Genomic DNA, 19,203 nt, shown 5'->3' on the forward strand with positions numbered 1-19,203 from the left:
ACCCCAAGTACAGACATTTCAATTATCATGTGACATCTGCCGAGTTTGCAGTAAATCTTCTTCATATGTGTTGATCCGGCAATAACAGGTCAGCAAAAGAACTGCTGTTAATCCAGAGGCTGATGGCCTTAAAATTTAAATGCCTAAAGTGGTTCTAATTAATCTTTGCAACATTTTACCTTCTTTTCCCCTCCAAAAGGTCAATTTATTAATCTTTTGGAGAGATTGGGGAGATCTAAACAGTCCTGTTTTGAGAAAAATGAAATGCTTGATTTACTCCAGTTTTTTTATTTGATGTAAATCTATAACATAAAGTAACAGTATCTGACCCAAAAGTTGCAACTTACATTTAGCAGTAACAAGACAATCCATTGCATAGAAAACTTGGCAAGACAATATGCCTCAAAACTGGTTCCTAACCCATTATCTAAATGTAAACTAACAAGGTGCAGCACATGGACAGAGACTCTTTCCCTGAGAAAAGAATGGAGACTCGAGCAAAACATAGTGAAGGGTCAGTTCCTACGAGATTATATTTCCCAACACCAACAGTAATCTTAAATTTTGATTGAAGTCACTGGAAATTGTGTGCCCTCTTTGCCGAACAAAGAGTATTGGAGAGAAGCATCGCTATGGTCATTGGACCAACTCCCCCAGGAACTGGAGTGACAGCTGAAGCAACCTTGCAGGCCTCTTCATAGCAAACATCTCCAACCAACTTGTAACCTCGAGGACTTTTTGCATCCTTTAGTACATGCATGGATAAACAAAAGTAGTCAGTAAACTGAAAAATATTATCAGGAAACAGGCAGCAACTCTGTAAAATCAATTGCATCCTGGCTACCTCCAACACGAGATACCAACTTTCCTAACCCATGAATGACTTTAATATTTTTTAAGTTGTATAGAGAACATAAAATGGTAAATAACGTAGTTACAAAACCAGACAGCAAGATAAGTATGGTAAGTTTATCACCTCAACTGGATTGATTCCAACATCAATTACAACAGCACCGGGCTTTATCCAATTCCCCCTCACCATGTTTGGTTGTCCTACGGCAGAGATTATGATATCTGCTTGTTTGGTGATCTCCTCGGGGTTCTTGGTTCTAGAATGGACAATACTTATAGTTGCATCTTCCCTCTATCAATAATAAAAAAAAAATCAAGAGTTTTAAGAAGAGTTAGAGACATAAATGCCGCCACTGCCAGGAGAAGTAACAGTCTAACAGAGGAAAAATGGCTTAGCCTATTTGGAGAAAAAGAATTACTTGAAGCAACAAAGCAGCTGGCATCCCAACAATATTGCTGCGACCAATCACAACTGCCCTCTTCCCTTTGATTTGAACACCATATCTATGCAACAATTCAATGCACCCTTTAGGAGTACATGGAACAAACAAAGGTTCTCTTCCTCGCATGGCAAGACGACCAATGTTCAGTGGGTGGAAGCCATCTACATCCTTCTCAATACTCACAGCGTTCAAGATGTTCTGCTCATTCATATGCTGGTACAAACAGATTAAACACAGTAATATCAAGCTCAAGAAATAGACCTTGTAAAATTCCATTTCACCTTTGGGCTAATTAATTATTATTTCTGTTGATGTAGCACGAAAAAAGAATAATAATAAGAAAAAATACGTGTTAAAATTTAGAAGCATACGGAAGGTAATGGCAACTGCACAAGGATGCCATGAACTGAAGGATCATCATTAAAACCTGAAATAAACTTGAGTACTTCTTGTTCTGCGGAATCTTCAGGCAGATGAACTTCAAAAGAATTAATCCCAACAGATTCACAAGCTTTTTTCTTGTTGCGAACATAAGTAGCTGAATCCTTTCTGTCCCCAACAAGAATAACAGCCAACCCAGGAACAACACCAATTTCCTCTTTCATCCTCGATACTTCAGCAGCTATCTCCTCCCGTATTTTCTTCGCCACCAACTTTCCATCAATCACCTTAGCACCCGCCTCGCTACCGATTGCAGCTGTAAAAGCAATATGTTAAATTAAACCCACACCTGTTTGATAAAATGCTCTAGAGAAACGAAGCACCAAATGTACCGGCAACAGTTAAGAAACGCTAACAAAAAAAAGGACAGAAGATTAACACTTCGATGCTAACAAAAGACAGAGACTTTCTTTTTTCTTCTTATTTTTATTTTCCGGGAAAGCAATAAGAGGTAAAGTGGGTGTGCAACTCTGCATACCATTTATGGCGGGTACTGAAGAGACAGAGGAAGAGCCAACAGTGAGTGTTCTGAGAGAGGTAGAACGCATGGAGAGAGGACGCACCAGGCGGCGGAGAAAGAGGACGCTGTTGTGGCGGAAAGTGGTGCGGGTAAAGGGAAAAAGCCGAGCAGTGGTGGAGGAGGAACAGTCCATGAAGGTGATAGACGCCATTTGATTTAGATACAGGCAGAGTGAGTGGGAAAGAAATCTCTTATTCGGCAGTGGCAATCTTGAAAGTTAAATATGCAATTCTGCTGTATATAGCTTGATATTGATTGCTTTATATAGACTGAAAATGAAACAACTTCGGCTGTTTCCTTCCGACGGTTTCCTCTTTTCATTTTCTATTTTATTTTATTATATTGCTTTATACCACAGGGAATCAATCTGAATAAGTGAAAATTCAAAATACCTATTTGATTAAATTTATCTGAGTTTAATAGGCTTAAAAAAAAAAAACTTTTTATCTCAAAAATTATTACTTAATTTCCGAATATATGAGACAAGGCAAGACTCAAGCCAATCTAAATCTCCTTTATTTTTATATAAAATGTATTATAATTATTGTGTTTCAAAATTTTTAAATTCATTTTTATAAATATCAATAAAAAAGATAAACTAAGTCGTCTTCTTTCACATTTAAGAGATAGGAATTTACATAATTACCAATTATATTTAAAAATTATTAAAATAAATATTTAGATTTTCAGTAATATATTTATTTTGTGTATTTTAACTAGTTTCACGTAAATTTAGTATAAATATTTTATTTAATGCCAGGTAAGCTAAACATTTGATTCAGTACTAATTTACCAATTATATTTATTTTAATGACATTAGTTTTTGTAAACAACAAATTGAATTCAAATCAAGTTAAAGTAAAAATATATATATATATATATAATATTAAAATTTTGTATATTTATTATGTTTAGTGTAATTAAAATAAAGAATCCAGTCATGATATTTTATGTGTGTATCGAGAGACATTTTCGTAAACAAATTGGACAACATCAAGCCAGCCAGGGAAGGAATGTTGCAAGGGGCAAATTCTCCATTTTGATTGAATCTTGTCATTATATACCAACCCCCCTTCCAAAAAAAAGAAAAAAAAAAATCCAATTTCTCTACCTTCGCCAACAAAAAAATTTTTATTTATTTTTTAAAATTATTAATTACAAACGAGAACACTTTTCTATAATCATACAACAATCCAACACCCCAATTATCTGGTGTAAATCTGAAACCACATGAACTTCAAGCAATCACCAGCAAAATGCTCGCTTTGCATGCCCCGACTGACTCTTCACTCCTCTTCCTAAAACACAACCCAATATTGGCAGAAGATGAAAGTGTCATACACGAGAAAATCAAAGGCACGCATCATGAATAAAGAAAGATAAGAGCAAGCATTCAAGTTCCTAAGCAAAATTGTAATTGATAGACTCCTGTCATACTAATTTATGCTATTATGCAGCATGCCGAACTCATTTTAAATAATTACATGAAAACAATTATATAAAATGAGAAACTTCGACAAAATTTGTTGAAATGAAATAGGCAGACTATTCATGGCAAAAGAAGGCAACAGATTAAGCCAAAACTCACGTTCCTGCAAAGCTTGAAAGATGGATTCAAACACCTCATACAATGTTTACTGTAGCAATCATTCTCAGGCTCAAAGAAGGTGGAAGTGGATGACTCCTGCTGCAAAAATTTCGAAATCCTCCAAGCAAGAATCATGCATAGATATGGAGAAGGCAATCAAAATGGCGTTAACCAAGAATGTGCCATAAGGTCCCGTCACTGTTAAATGTATGGACAACAATTTTTGAAAGCCAAAGAAGCACAGATAGATCAAAATCAAACTCTCACCTACCCTCTCCACTCATGCACAGAACCTTGGACGAGAGGCACTACGGCGGGTACAAAGGCAACTGACACCCACAATACCGAATATCTTTAAAACCAAACTGTCAAGTTTCAACTAACGTATGAACACAAATGGGAAGACTTAATCCAGGGATAGAAAAGCAAAAAAGAAAGAAAGAACAGAGATGATAGGAAGGTGGTGGAAAAAGGGAAAACATGGATGACAAAAATGAAGAAAACGTTCGAAATCAGTAGAAGGAAGAATCCAGCCCATCAAAAAAAAAAAATAATTCAGACTAAGACCTTACTTGATACGCCAAGCCCAAAAGACAATATTGCCCTTCAAATTAAATTGGAGAATGTCTTCTGCAGATCTGCAGTTGACAATCTCCGGGAACTTTAAGGTGTTGTTATAAATAATATATTATAAACAGAGCAGAGTGAAGAACAGTACAATAGCCCATTAAAGAAAAACCTTTTCTTTACGCAAATTCAAATTTACTGGTGCAAAACTGCTTGTTTGCAGCTAGGAGACTTAATCTCAATGCAAACATTTTCATCATAAAGCATAAGAGTTATTTCTTTTCTTTCCAGAGAATTTTGGGGAGCAGTATAACTTCAATTCCATTAAAACCAAAATCGCCAACTTACAAGCAAAAAATCAATAATCAAGCCTCCTACTTCGACATTCAAAAGCCACAATTGATTAAATAAGATCCTAAAGAATTAACACTAGCTTATGGCTTCAATGCAAGCCACGTCAGGAAACTGAGTTCTAAAACAAAATTGCCTGCAGCTGCTACATGGTACAAAAAAAAGGAAGGGGGGGGAATTCCTCACATCTATCTGAACCTGGAACGCTTGGCCATGCTGCTACTAGGAGGGGCCCGAGACTTCCCAAGATTCTTCGCTTTCCTTCTATTCCTCTCCACCTCACTATCAGACTCATCCCCTTTTTCCCTGTCTGCATTGCTTGCTTCCCTCTCTAACTCTTCCCAGGTCTTGCCTTTTTCTTCCTCGGAATCTTCCTCTGAATCCTCCTCCTCCTCGTCCTCATCAGACTCCACCAATGACTCACTATCCGAGTCATCATCTTCTGACTCAGACTCAGGTTCTGCATCTGATGGCTCATAACCCTTGTCTGAATCCTCCGATTTCTCAGAGTCTGAATCACTAGCTTCCAAATTCAAAAATTCCCAACCCCCTTCATCTATGAAACTCTGAGGGTCATCAGTGATTGTCTTCAGTATCTGCCGCCAGTTCAAATTCAACTTGCTCTCATAATACTTTATGTCCGTTGTGTCAAGCCATTCCTTTATGCCATCTAGTGATGTTGATGGGATAGAATCAATCCGAAGGACATCCCGCTTGAAATCCTTAAACACAATGGTCATATCAAAATTTTTCTGTCCAAGACCAACTCTCTCCAAGTTCACAATCTCAATCTCACTTAGGGTGATAACAAGGAAAGGAGTCTCAACTAGCTCGACCAAGCAGCTTGAAGTTGGGATGATGAAAGATGAGGTTTTGTAGGGCACCCCATGGAAGCCAAGCTCTCTCAAAGGCTGATCAAACTCAAGGTCGAGTCCACTAAACTGCGGTTGGCTCCAAAGATCGTTCACCCGATTTACAAAGCTCTGAAAATCCATATTGATCTTATTCTTCCTGTCCCTTTCCCTTTGCTCTTCTTCAATTTCATCAGGGTCATATGCAGACCTCTTTCCGCCTCCCAAAGTCTGGACCGATTCCATCACTTCCACATAAAACTGCACATCCTTGGTCTTCTTGTTCCCTACCATGATATGATTGTGAAGGTGAAAGTGGAGAAGAGTGATCATTTCCCTCTCTGCAGGCTGGAAAAAAGCATGTTTGATGTTTGCAAACATAACATCCACACGCTCATCACTTCTACTAGTTGAAAATCTAAATCCATTTACATGAGCTTCCAGAGCACCAGGTAGTTTTCTTCCCCGGCCACCAAATGCTGGACGGATCCAAAGGTCCGCCAACCTTATTGGCTTGAATCTACTCCCAGCAAGCTGAAGTTTCTCCTGAGTAACCAAGGTTGCCCTCTCAGCCCTCTCAGACTCCCTAGCCACAACATGCCGTCTAAGTGTCTTAATCTGCTGTACCACTTCACTGATGTGCCTAGGGTCCTTGGACCGAAATGAAACTTCCTTCAGGTAAATAGCCCCTGGGTACTTCAGTGAATTTGCATCGTGTGGACTAAAAGGAGTTCCCGGCACATTAAATATAATACGGATATAGCAATTTCTGTTGGTGTCTTGCTGGCTGGAAACTGTCCTGATTGTAGCAACATGGAAAGGTACCATACTCCCATAAATAGGCAGAAGCACAGCCTCATTCTTCTGGTCTATCTGAATCATTAGATCTCTTGCAGGAGGAATATCATTGACATTCTTGTATGCTATCAAATCAGTTGAAGTCTTTGCAGCTCCACGGTTGTCTCCTGTTGCTCTTTCTTCACCAGTAAGTCGCCTTGCAGTTTCTTCATTCTTTTGACGGGCAAGCTCCGCCTGGTGCTGCCTGCGAATCTCCTCCTTTGAGATCTCCCCTGAATCAGACCTTAGTGTTGTCTTGGACATGAAGGCCTTTGTGCCATTAGCCCCAGGTTTAGGTTCTGGTTTTACTTCATCCTCTTCAGTGAAAGAGTAAGCCACATCTTTAACAGCTTTTGAGCTCTTACAAGTTGCCACTTCTGGATTTGTTTGGCCTACAATAACAGTATCAGCAACTAATAGAGAATAATTCCGGATCTTTGGGTTATTTGTTTGGTTCTGTAAGTTCTGAAAACCGAGTGACAAATTAAAAATCATATTTGGCCTCAACGATCGATCATTCTTGGCATTAAGATTCAGGCCAGACTCACGGAACTCAAGCCCAATCCCTGTACCTACTGATTTTGTCAGATAGGGAACTAATTCAGGAGCCTCTTTCTCAACCACTGACACAGCTGCTTGATACACAGCACTGATCTTGTTCCCAGGCTTTAATGCACCAATTGCTGCTTCATGGGCTTTGAGCAGAACCTCATAAGCCTTTCTCTGCATTGGATTGGCATCAATCAAGAATGTCCTGGCAAGGTTTGAACAGTAATTGTTATATCGGGCTCCAATTGCAACTATGATGACACTGGCAGGATCATAGTAGAGATACTCATCATTGCTGGCAGCACTGGGTCTGAGATCAAATTCTCCTCCACTTTGAAATATGGGAGGGTAACATATATCACAATTTTCTGCTTTTAACTTCGCCCTAGCTTTGGCAGGATCCATTATGGCCTTCTCTGCGTCATCCATCAAAGCAGAATGGGTAACTTTCTTCTCCTCATCAATAGCATTCTCAAGAGTGGGAATGACAACATTGCTCATCACACTAACACTCAAATAAGCAGCTTTCTTTACATTCAAAATCTCTTCAGCATCCTTGAAAGCAAGCAGGTCAGAAAACCCATTAGTTACATCGGCAATCTGCTGGAAACCTGCAGTCTTCAGTTTTTCAGCCCAAGTCTCCAAAAGAGTACCTTCTGGAACCTCCTTGGCTATGTATCCAACAACACTAGCATTTGGCTGCGCTCGAATAGCACGAAATATAGCTTCCATTAATGTTGTCCCATCATCCCCCTTTGCCTTGACATGAATAACAACATCTATACCTCCCGCAACATCATGAGCAGGTGTTCTCAAAACCTCAAGCAAAGCAGCCTTCTTTTGACTACACAAGAAATGAATCTGCTTCTTGGTAAATACCATTATAGTGTCCGGGAACTCATAACCTAGTAACCAAAGATTCATGGCGGATGATTTCAGGTACCGCAAATCATCCGAAGGTGGCGGCGTAGCTATTGCAAGCGCATCAGCAGACCCCCATAGTTCATCCTTGTGTTTATTCCAATGCGAATACAGTGTCTTAAGTCGTAGTTTGAACTTATCGGTGTTAATCTTATATGCATTTTGGCCCCCGCTAGGGTTCCGCTGGTCAGCCATATGGGTTCCTCAGCCCTGACAAGCCAATTTTCAATCCAGAAAGAAAAAAAGTAAAAGAAAAATTCGACACCAGTTGTGGTTTAAAACACCTAGTTCTGGCGGCGCCGCACCATAATCAGTACGAAAAAGAGAAAATACTAGGTTTAGGGTTATGGAACAAGCCAAAACACAATTGACTCTGGAATAGAGAAAACGAACAAAAACACAGAAATAAAAGAAGGATAATTCAGGGAAAAAAGAGACCAAGTTTCTCGAAGATCCAGTAGAAGAAAGAAACTTACCGGAATCGAAGAACAAGCTTCAAAAAATGAAAAGGGAGAACTCGAGAGAAGAGAGTGAGTGAAATTTTTGTTTCCTTTAATGTTTTGGACTTCCGAACTCAATAAGAAGTTCTTGCGTAAATTAGTACTTTTTATCAAATTAATTAATTAGTTCCCACTTTTTTTTCAAAGTTAAAATTCAATTCATTATAAATGAGGCGCACAGTTACAGATGCAGAGCCCACACACAAATTGAAAATAATCTAAGGCCCAGTAAAAATAAAAACTAAATTGTAACCCATAGCAGAAAAACTCTAAACCCTACATGTAGATACGATCCAGTGCATCATAATTTTCACAGCCTCTCAATTGAGCTGCTGGTCACCTAAGAAAGAAAATCACCACCAGGCTTGATCTGATCTCCCAAATAGTAACCTTACAGCCTTAGCAACCCACGCTAAAGCTCAAGATAAGATGAAGGCAAGCAGCAATCCAAGAGAGAGAGGAGACACAAAAGCTCCATATACACACATGCAACCACACTGTTTATTGACGGGAAATCTTTTTTAATAAAATAATTTAATATTATTTTTAATTTTAATTTAGAAAATAAAATATTAATAAATTTATATATGTAAGTGTTGATAAAAATTTTAAAAAGTAAAAAATGACTTATTTTTAAAATTTTTTTTACTATTCTAAATATAAAAAATTATTAAAAAAAAATATTATTATAAAAAATAGTTTTCGTAAAATAAATGGCACCTAAAAGTTGTAACCTTTTTCTTTTTCCACTCATGGTAGTTGAAATGCTCTCTTTGGTTGGGCTTTGAGTTTGAATCTTATTATTTTGTGGGCGTAGTTAGAGCTTTGCTCTTATTGGATTTGCGCGTGTGCCCCTTTATGATGGGTCTTACACCAATTATGCTTTAATAAATCCTATTTTCATTTTTGTAAAACATATTATTAGCATTGATTTACTCATTTTTCAAATTGTGAGAAATATCAATAAATCTAAATTTTATAATATCAAAGTTATTTCGTTTCAAGTTAAAAAAAATTAGAAACATCAACTTCTTGTACATTACATTCTTCTATTACAAAGAAAGGGGAAAATCCATTAAAAATCATTAATTAGAAACTATTCTAGGCCAAGCCACGCCTTAAGCATTCTCTTGAAGTAGAGAAATAACTGCAGATAGGAGGAAACTATAAAACATCCAAATTTGAACTGCTAGACCATTGAATCATAACGAAGAACAATATTTCAGATGTACAACTTTAATCCATTAAAACTAATATCGGCAACTTACGACCAGAAATCTATCTTCCAAGCCTCCTACTTGACATTCAAAAGACAACTGATTAAATAAGAACCATAAGAATTACCACTAGCTGATGGCTTCAATGCAAGCCACGTCAGGAAACTGAATTTCTAAAGCAAAATTGCCTGCAGCTGCTACATAGTACAAAGAAAAGGGGTAAAAAACATTCTTCACATCTATCTGAATCTGGAACGCTTGGCCAAGCTGCTACTAGGAGGGGCTCGAGACTTCCCAAGTTTCTTCATTTTCCTTCTATTCCTCTCCACCTCACTGTCTGACTCATCCCCTTTCTCCCTGTCCGCATTGCTTGCTTCCCTCTCTAACTCTTCCCATGTCTTGCCCTTTTCTTCCTCAGAATCGTCATCTGAATCATCATCCTCCTCATCATCATCAGATTCCACCAATGACTCACTATCAGAGTCATCATCTTCTGACTCAGACTCAGGTTCGGCGTCTGATGGCTCATAACCCTTGTCTGAATCCTCGGAATTCTCAGAGTCTGAATCACTTGCTTCCAGATTCAAAAATTCCCAACCCCCTTCATCTATGAAACTCTGAGGGTCATCAGTAATTGTCTTCAGTATCTGCCGCCAGTTCAAATTCAACTTGCTCTCGTAATACTTGATGTCTGTAGTGTCGAGCCATTCCTTTATACCATCCAGTGATGTCGATGGAATAGAATCAATCCTAAGGACATCTCGCTTGAAATCCTTAAACACAATGGTCATATCAAAATTTTTCTGTCCAAGACCAACTCTCTCCAAGTTCACAATCTCAATCTCACTTAGGGTGACAACAAGGAAAGGAGTCTCAATTAGCTCGACCAAGCAGCTTGAAGTTGGGATGATGAAAGATGAGGTTTTGTAGGGCACCCCATGGAAGCCAAGCTCTCTCAAAGGCTGATCAAACTCAAGGTCGAGTCCACTAAACTGCGGTTGGCTCCAGAGATCGTTCACCCGATTTACAAAGCTCTGAAAATCCATATTGATCTTATTCTTCCTGTCTCTTTCCCTTTGCTCTTCTTCAATTTCATCAGGGTCATATGCAGACCTCTTTCCGCCTCCCAAAGTCTGGACCGACTCCATCACTTCTACATAAAACTGCACATCCTTGGTTTTCTTGTTCCCTACCATGATATGATTGTGAAGGTGAAAGTGGAGAAGAGTGATCATTTCCCTCTCTGCAGGCTGGAAAAAAGTATGTTTGATGTTTGCAAACATAACATCCACGCGCTCATCATTTCTACTGGTTGAAAATCTAAATCCATTTACATGAGCTTCCAGAGCACCAGGTAGTTTTCTTCCCCGGCCACCAAATGCCGGACGGATCCAAAGGTCTGCCAACCTTATTGGCTTGAATCTACTCCCCGCAAGCTGAAGTTTCTCCTGAGTAACCAAGGTTGCCCTCTCAGCCCTCTCAGACTCCCTAGCCACAACATGCCGTCTAAGTGTCTTAATCTGCTGTACCACTTCGCTGATGTGCCTAGGGTCCTTCGACCGAAATGAAACCTCCTTAAGGTAAATAGCCCCTGGATACTTCAGTGAATTAGCATCATGTGGACTAAAAGGAGTTCCCGGCACATTAAATATAATACGGATATAGCAATTTCTGTTGGTGTCTTGCTGGCTGGAAACTGTCCTGATTGTAGCAACATGGAAAGGTACCATACTCCCATAAATAGGAAGAAGCACAGCCTCATTCTTCTGGTCTATCTGAATCATTAGGCCTCTTGCAGGAGGAATATCATTGACATTCTTGTATGCTATCAAATCAGTTGAAGTCTTAGCAGTTCCACGGTTGTCTCCTGTTGCTCTTTCTTCACCAGTAAGTCGCCTTGCAGTTTCTTCATTCTTTTGACGGGCAAGCTCCGCCTGGTGCTGCCTGCGAATCTCCTCCTTTGAGACCTCCCCTGAATCAGACCTTAGTGTTGTCTTGGACATGAAGGCCTTTGTGCCATTAACCCCAGGTTTAGGTTCTGGTTTTACTTCATCCTCTTCAGTGAAAGAGTAAGCCACATCTTTAACAGCTTTTGAGCTCTTACAAGTTGCCACTTCTGGATTTGTTTGGCCTACAATAACAGTATCAGCAACTAATAGAGAATAATTCCGGATCTTCGGGTTATTTGTTTGGTTCTGTAAGTTCTGAAAACCGAGTGACAAATTAAAAATCATATTTGGCCTCAACGATCGATCATTCTTGGCATTAAGATTCAGGCCAGACTCACGGAACTCGAGCCCAATGCCTGTACCTGCTGATTTTGTCAGATAGGGAGCTAACTCAGGAGCCTCTTTCTCAACCACTGAGACAGCTGCTTGATACACAGCACTGATCTTGTTCCCAGGCTTTAATGCACCAATTGCTGCTTCATGGGCTTTGAGCAGAACCTCATAAGCCATTCTCTGCTTTGGATTGGCATCAATCAAGAATGTCCTGGCAAGGTTTGAACAGTAATTGTTATATCGGGCTCCAATAGCAACGATTATGACACTGGCAGGATCATAGTAGAGGTACTCATCGTTGCTGGCAGCACTGGGTCTGAGATCAAATTCTCCTCCACTCTGAAATATTGGAGGGTAACATATATCACAATTTTCTGCTTTTAACTTCGCCTTAGCTTTGGCAGGATCCATTATGGCCTTCTCTGCCTCATCCATCAAAGAAGAATGGGTGACTTTCTTCTCCTCATCAACAGCATTCTCAAGAGTAGGAATGACAACATTGCTCATCACACTAACACCCAAATAAGCAGCTTTCTTTACATTCAAAATCTCTTCGGCATCCTTGAAAGCAAGCAGATCAGAAAACCCATTAGTTACATCTGCAATCTGCTGGAAACCTGCAGTCTTCAGTTTCTCAGCCCAAGTCTCCAGAAGAGTACCTTCTGGAACCTCCTTGGCTATGTATCCAACAACACTAGAATTCGGCTGCGCACGAATAGCACGAAATATAGCTTCCATTAACGTTGTCCCATCATCCCCCTTTGCCTTGACATGAATAACAACATCTATACCTCCCGCAACATCATGAGCAGGTCTTCTCACAACTTCAAGCAAAGAAGCCTTCTTTTGGCTACACAAGAAATGAATCTGCTTCTTGGTAAATACCATTATAGTCTCCGGGAACTCATAACCTAATAACCAAACATTCATGGCGGACGATTTCAGGTACCGCAAATCATCCGAAGGTGGCGGCGTAGCTATTGCAAGCGCATCAGCAGACCCCCATAGTTCATCCTTGTGCTCATTCCAATGCGAGTACAGTGACTTAAGTCGTAGTTTGAACTTATCGGTGTTAATCTTATAAGCATTTTGGCCCCCGCTAGGGTTCCGCTGATCAGCCATATGGGTTCCTCAACCCTGAAAAGCCAATTTTCAATCTGGAAAGAAACAAAGTAAAAGAAAAATTCGACACCAGTTGTGGTTTAAAAAACCTGGTTCTGGTGGCGTCGGCACATCATAATCAGTACAAAGAAGAGAAATACTAGGGTTAGGGTTATGGAACAAGCAAAGAAACAATTGACTGTGGAATAGAGAAAACGAATAAAAATACAGAAACAAAAGAAAGAATAATCTGGGGAAAAAGAAACTAAGTTACTCGAAGATCAAGTATAAGATAGAAACTTACCAGAATCCAAGAACAAGCTTCGAAGGATTGAAAAGGGATAGCTCGAGAGAGGAGATAAGAAATGGAAAAGAGAGAAGATAGTGAGTGAAATTTTTGTTTCCTTTTCTTCTTTTTATTTCCTTTTATTTTTTGGATTTTTAACTCAATAAGAGATTATTATATTATCACCTTTTCATTTCTATTAAAAATATTATTAAAGAAATATTGTAATGTGTAATTAATACTATATAATTTAATAATATAACTCAATAAAAAAGAAAATATTAAACGATAATTTAGAGTAAAATAAATTTATTAAAGTTCTACTTTACAAATATATGGATCTCCTAATTTAGTTTTTTTAACTATTCAATATACCATTTTTATGTGTATTTAAAATTAAATTTATTAAATTGTTAAGTATTTAATTTTAATAAAATAATATATACTGAGTACAATGGAAATTAAATAAATATAATATTTAATCTTATTCTTATATTATACAGAAAATAAGTTTTTTTACAATGGAATAAATATTTCATTTTTCTTATGTTTCAATAAAATTTAAATAAAATATATATTTTATATCTATAATTGATTATTAGAAATATTTTTATTTCTACAGTTTTTTTTTATATTAACTTCAATTTTTCTTAGGCATCGTTTTTTTTTTAGCCATTTGAAATAATTTATTTAATCCTTAGAATGTAAATAAATAAATTAAATGTAATATATGAATAAGAAATCAATATTGAATTACTTTTATGGAAATTTTCTGAACTCTGGAAGCTTTTGTCACGTGGATAGGCCACGTGGGGATTGAGATTTCATTTTGGCGCAAAAAAGTGGTTGGTTTCCCGCTTTACACTCGCCTCAAATAAATAAAGGCTGTAAGTCCAATTCAGCCTCCCTATAAAATTCAATAGTTAAATAAGATTAATTTAATTTTTTAAATTAATTAAATTTTTATATTTTTATTTAATTAAGTTTTTATTAAAATTTTAATATTTAAAATTTTAAAAAATAATATTTTAATATTAAAAATAATATTATTATAAATTATGGCTTATTTCTCTCTAAACAAAAATACATGGTTGTAATTACTAATTTTATTTACTTGAAATATGTAAATAATATAATTTTTAATTTTAATGGAATAAAGGAGAAAAAAACGACTAGAAAGAAAAAAAATATATTATTCATATAATAATAAGGATAGAAAAAATAGAAAATTTTCATTTAATTTTAAATAATGTGATAAGAAATTATTATATTAATTTGCATTCAATTTTAAAATAAAAATTATAATCAAATTGTAATTTATTAATATATAAGTTTATATAATTATATTTTATTATACTTTCATATTTTTTAAGGTAATCAACCAATTTGGGATGCTTTTGGTTATAAAAAAATCCAATCATTATCCCATTATAATTAAATCTATTGAAAAAGTTATAAGAAATCAATTAATAGTAAATAAGTAAATTTTTTTTATAAAATAACTCATTATATTATTTATTCGAATATTAAAACATTTTATTTTCTATAAACAATAATATCTTGATTCTACAATTAGGTTTAGTTTGATATTAAGTTAAAACATGTGATTTTTAATGACCGCTGGATTCTTTCACTCCGATCTAAGGCTAGGTGGTTCTTGATGCTTCCAAATTAGTTTTCTTATGGTTAGATTGAGATTGAGATGGAGTTGGAGTTTATCTTGAGTGAACTCTATTTATAAAAGTGTTTACAATGTCTAAAATGGGGTTTTATTTTCCTTGTTCTAATGCAAATCCGTTGCAGCTAAAAAAACATCTAGCTAAATTGTTAATTTCAATTTCATTATGGTTTCAAGTTCAAGAGAAAAATTAATATAAATCTTCAAAGTGATTTTGAGGATTAATCGTTAATTAATTATTTATCCAATTTAATTTAATTTAATTAATTTTCACCTAATTTATTCACTTTTTTGTATATTTTTCTTTATGAGAACTCAATTTATCGTTTTACACATTTTTTTGGGCATTTAAAAAGAATAATAATAATTATTATTATAATGGGCTTTGGGCTCCCTTAGTCAAGCATAGGGATCCGCCCAAGGAGCTTGAGAGAGATAGCAAAGGCCGAAATGAGCATTGGCCCGACCAGGATGGCACGTGCGAGACGCTTTTGTTGGCTGCCACCTCTTCTTATTACGCTCTCTATATGTGAAAAGAAGGTTTGATCTGTCTGCTGTTTCTCCCCCAAGACCGAAAAAGGAGGAGCTTTGAAGGCTCAGGCGGTGATTGAAGAGCTGAGCAGTGTGAAAGAATCAAAGAAAGCCCAATCACTATTTGCAAATGGCACCAGAGCCCGAGGATGAGATCAAGGACGAGAAGAACCCTCGCCCTCTCGATGAAGACGACATCGCTCTTCTCAAAACTTATGTAATATTTCTCTCTCTCTCATTCAGCCCGTCTTCTTCTTGTTCAGACCCTAATCCTAACTGATTTATGGTGTTAGAACTGTTAGGATTGAATTGAATTCTGAAATGGAGCTCAGTAATTGCTTCGAAAGTCTTTGGATTTAGTAGATTATTGGTTGTGTTTTTTTTCGAATTTACTGTAGATTGACTGGTAATTTGCTCTAGTTGCTAGTTAGGAGTGGGATATTGTATCTAGTGAATTGTTTAATTGCTTTAATTTCTTGAAAGTCTTTTGGTTTTATCCGTTTTTGAGCATAGGGTGATGGCATGAGCCAGATATTTTATTGTTCTTCCTGTATTCCTTCAAGTATTCAATTTTATTGGTTATGCTATGCTTATTGAAGATTCCTGCTAGGTGCATCTAATACTTACTCTCGATCCCTTCTCAGCGTCACCATTTATTGGGTGCTTGTATTATACATTATACAAAAACATGAAAATTTTAAATTTTATTGCAGGGTTTAGGACCATATTCTAATAGCATTAAGAAAGTCGAGAAGGAAATCAAGGAAATGGCTAAGAAAGTCAATGATTTATGTGGTATGCTATACTTTTCTGCTCTAAAAATTAGTTTTTTCTGAAGAAATTGCATATTCGGTCCACATTACTATCATTGTATGTCAAAATACTATAAACTTCAATATTATATACTCTACATTGTTTATACTGTTTAAGTCTGGTTATCATGTGCTTATTTGGTCCTGGTTATTAATGTTTGAATGCCATTTGTGATATTTCTCTTTAATAATGAAGGTATAAAGGAGTCTGACACTGGCTTGGCTGCACCCAGCCAGTGGGACCTCGTCTCTGATAAGCAAATGATGCAGGAGGAGCAACCTCTTCAGGTGTACATTGGTCAGAAGAGGTTTAACATGTAGTTGTATTATGTCTTTCTAGAGGACTGACTTCTGCTGTCAACCAGGTGGCAAGGTGCACAAAGATAATAAATCCAAACACTGAAGATGCCAAATATGTGATAAATGTCAAACAAATTGCAAAGGTATACTTTGTTAAACGCTTAAATTTTACATTATTTGGGCATATTGAGGATTGTGTCCCTCCCCCCTTCTCTTTTTCTCTTTCCTTTTAGTGGTTTCTCCATTTGCACAATCTGATTTTCTTACATAGTAGGATTGTGTTCTATGTGAAATATTTTTCAGTTTTATTATTACAAAACAAACTGGGCATATGTTTTTGTGACAAGCAGATCCTTATCTAATATATTTTTTATGGTCTCAACTACAGTTTGTTGTTGGTCTGGGTGACAAGGTTTCCCCAACTGATATAGAAGAAGGGATGCGTGTTGGGTAAGTTCTCTTTCCATATTTTAAATTCTGAATTTGACTGCACAGTAGAACTTCAGACTTTGCCTTATCTTTATCGGTTGTTATCCATACTGGTCAATGCGGTTATTTTTGAATCCTAGTGTCCAGGGCATAAATCCTCTGTTTTCATTGCAGGGTTGATCGTAACAAATATCAGATACAGATTCCTTTGCCTCCAAAAATTGATCCAAGTGTGACCATGATGACAGTGGAAGAGAAACCAGATGTGACATATAACGATGTTGGTGGATGCAAGGAGCAGATTGAAAAGATGCGAGAAGTATGTAAAGCTTCCTTTTTTCTTCACCATTTTATTGATGAATATTGCTGTCTTTCAACCTTTAAATTTTATGTGTTTGAATATGATATGAGTAGATATTACTCTAAATGTGATAATGAACTGGACATAGGTTGTTGAATTGCCTATGCTTCATCCTGAGAAATTTGTGAAGCTCGGGATTGACCCTCCTAAAGGTGTGCTCTGTTATGGTCCTCCTGGAACTGGTAAAACACTTTTAGCCAGAGCTGTGGCTAATAGAACTGATGCTTGTTTCATTCGAGTTATTGGAAGTGAGCTTGTTCAAAAATATGTTGGTGAGGGAGCAAGGATGGTTCGTGAGTTATTCCAGGTCAAGCATTGCCCCATGTTATAGTGGTTTCTATTTTTCACTTCTCGTTGTTCTTTTATGTATTTCAGTTTCCTTGTTACTTAGATAAAATTTTATCTGCTGCAGATGGCACGCTCAAAGAAGGCTTGTATTGTATTTTTTGATGAAGTTGATGCAATAGGCGGTGCCCGTTTTGATGATGGTGTGGGAGGAGACAATGAGGTCCAGCGTACAATGCTTGAAATTGTGAATCAGCTTGATGGATTTGATGCTCGTGGAAACATTAAAGTTCTTATGGCAACAAACAGGTTATACCTTATATTTGATAGTTAGATCAATTGTTCTGCGAAGTTCTTTTATGCGTTGGCTATTTAAGTGGAAATTGTTGCACTATGCAAGTGGTTTCTTTATCAGTGATCTGCGTGTGTGGAACCAAGTGCTTGTTTACCTTTGCTTTCTTTTTCTATCCATATGCCTGTCAGGCTTCAGATGTCAAAATCCAATTTTATATCTGGTCCATTCTGTGGCGTCTCAAGTGTGTATTTTGGAGCATCATTCGAGTGATGTCGTAAATTATACTGCATAATGTTTGCTACATACTTGATTCTTAAACATTGAGGGCTATGCGTTCTTATTGCAGGCCTGACACTCTAGATCCAGCGCTGCTACGTCCTGGACGATTAGATCGTAAGGTTGAGTTTGGCCTTCCAGATTTGGAAAGTAGAACTCAGATATTTAAGATTCATACACGAACAATGAACTGTGAAAGAGATATCCGATTTGAACTTTTGGCTCGGCTTTGCCCAAATTCAACCGGTATGATGGTTGTGCTTTGTTAATTTCATTGCTGCTACTGTACTTGGGTCAATTGTTTTTCTGATATTTTCTTCTGCAGGAGCTGACATTAGGAGTGTATGCACTGAAGCTGGAATGTTTGCCATTCGAGCACGAAGGAAGACAGTAACAGAGAAGGACTTTCTTGATGCGGTGAACAAAGTAATTAAAGGATATCAGAAGTTCAGTGCAACACCAAAGTACATGGTCTACAATTAAGAGCATTGTTTCTCCTCATGTCCAACAAATTTGACACTCGTTATATCTCTACATGTTGTGGTTTTATCAAATTACGTTATGTTACCATTAGGATTAACTTCACTTCCTTTCTGCTCGCTTTTTCTGATATTTGGCACTCTCTATAGTTTTCTTTTTTTTTTAATTTTTTTTTTTAAATATGCACTTATTATAGTTCATTTAATATACTTCATTAATATGAAATGGTAAAGTAAATGAGTAAGGCAAATAGTAAATGAGTTTTCATTAGAAAAACCAACTTTTATGTTGTCTTTATTAATATATTTTTTAATAGTATTTTCTTTATTTTTAAATTATTTTTCAACTTAATAAATGTTAAAATTTTAATATATATTAAATAAAAGTATATTAGAAAGTTTACCCATACTTATTACTTAAAAAATGTTTATAATTTAGAGTTATTTTAAA

The 19,203-nt window shown here is 36.7% G+C and overlaps 4 protein-coding genes across 4 annotated transcripts; 1 reads left to right on the forward strand and 3 right to left on the reverse strand.

Annotated features, from left to right (window-relative positions):
- Nucleotides 1–265: 265 nt before the first annotated feature.
- On the reverse strand, nucleotides 266–2,568 carry LOC110612936 (bifunctional protein FolD 4, chloroplastic). Its single transcript, XM_021753798.2, has 5 exons — nucleotides 2,215–2,568; nucleotides 1,667–1,992; nucleotides 1,272–1,508; nucleotides 977–1,144; nucleotides 266–745 (listed from the first exon to the last, which is right to left on the reverse strand). The coding sequence occupies exons 1-5, from the start codon at nucleotides 2,405–2,407 to the stop codon at nucleotides 575–577; spliced, it is 1,095 nt and encodes a 364-aa protein (XP_021609490.1). The 5' UTR covers nucleotides 2,408–2,568; the 3' UTR covers nucleotides 266–574.
- A 2,138-nt stretch (nucleotides 2,569–4,706) lies between these two features.
- On the reverse strand, nucleotides 4,707–8,903 carry LOC110613696 (FACT complex subunit SPT16). The gene is made up of 2 exons (XM_021754936.2): nucleotides 8,397–8,903; nucleotides 4,707–8,130 (listed from the first exon to the last, which is right to left on the reverse strand). The coding sequence occupies exon 2, from the start codon at nucleotides 8,113–8,115 to the stop codon at nucleotides 4,951–4,953; it is 3,165 nt and encodes a 1,054-aa protein (XP_021610628.1). The 5' UTR covers nucleotides 8,116–8,130; nucleotides 8,397–8,903; the 3' UTR covers nucleotides 4,707–4,950.
- A 684-nt stretch (nucleotides 8,904–9,587) lies between these two features.
- Nucleotides 9,588–13,446, reverse strand: LOC110613438 (FACT complex subunit SPT16). The gene is made up of 2 exons (XM_021754563.2): nucleotides 13,325–13,446; nucleotides 9,588–13,136 (listed from the first exon to the last, which is right to left on the reverse strand). Exon 2 carries the CDS (start codon nucleotides 13,039–13,041, stop codon nucleotides 9,877–9,879), a length of 3,165 nt encoding a protein of 1,054 aa, XP_021610255.1. The 5' UTR covers nucleotides 13,042–13,136; nucleotides 13,325–13,446; the 3' UTR covers nucleotides 9,588–9,876.
- A 2,072-nt stretch (nucleotides 13,447–15,518) lies between these two features.
- Nucleotides 15,519–18,885, forward strand: LOC110614003 (26S proteasome regulatory subunit 7A). Its single transcript, XM_021755446.2, has 10 exons — nucleotides 15,519–15,732; nucleotides 16,229–16,310; nucleotides 16,524–16,615; nucleotides 16,693–16,770; nucleotides 17,016–17,077; nucleotides 17,231–17,375; nucleotides 17,506–17,724; nucleotides 17,830–18,011; nucleotides 18,344–18,519; nucleotides 18,599–18,885. The coding sequence occupies exons 1-10, from the start codon at nucleotides 15,646–15,648 to the stop codon at nucleotides 18,754–18,756; spliced, it is 1,281 nt and encodes a 426-aa protein (XP_021611138.1). The 5' UTR covers nucleotides 15,519–15,645; the 3' UTR covers nucleotides 18,757–18,885.
- The last annotated feature ends 318 nt before the right edge of the window (nucleotides 18,886–19,203 follow it).

This window comes from Manihot esculenta, chromosome 4, assembly GCF_001659605.2.
Source record: "Manihot esculenta cultivar AM560-2 chromosome 4, M.esculenta_v8, whole genome shotgun sequence".
Taxonomy (NCBI): Eukaryota; Viridiplantae; Streptophyta; class Magnoliopsida; order Malpighiales; family Euphorbiaceae; genus Manihot; species Manihot esculenta.

Bases quoted from the DNA above. Each gene is read 5' to 3' on its own strand.
- LOC110612936 (XM_021753798.2), bottom strand. From the start codon at position 2,407: ATGGCGTCTATCACCTTCATGGACTGTTCCTCCTCCACCACTGCTCGG. The intron at 1,509-1,666 runs GTATGCTTCTAA...TGTTTGTACCAG, and splicing joins TGCAGTTGCCATTACCTTCC to CATATGAATGAGCAGAACAT. The intron at 1,145-1,271 runs GTAATTCTTTTT...TATTATTGATAG, and splicing joins CAGCTGCTTTGTTGCTTCAA to AGGGAAGATGCAACTATAAG.
- LOC110613696 (XM_021754936.2), bottom strand. From the start codon at position 8,115: ATGGCTGACCAGCGGAACCCTAGCGGGGGCCAAAATGCATATAAGATT.
- LOC110613438 (XM_021754563.2), bottom strand. From the start codon at position 13,041: ATGGCTGATCAGCGGAACCCTAGCGGGGGCCAAAATGCTTATAAGATT.
- LOC110614003 (XM_021755446.2), top strand. From the start codon at position 15,646: ATGGCACCAGAGCCCGAGGATGAGATCAAGGACGAGAAGAACCCTCGC. The intron at 16,616-16,692 runs GTGTACATTGGT...GCTGTCAACCAG, and splicing joins AGGAGGAGCAACCTCTTCAG to GTGGCAAGGTGCACAAAGAT. The intron at 16,771-17,015 runs GTATACTTTGTT...TCTCAACTACAG, and splicing joins ATGTCAAACAAATTGCAAAG to TTTGTTGTTGGTCTGGGTGA.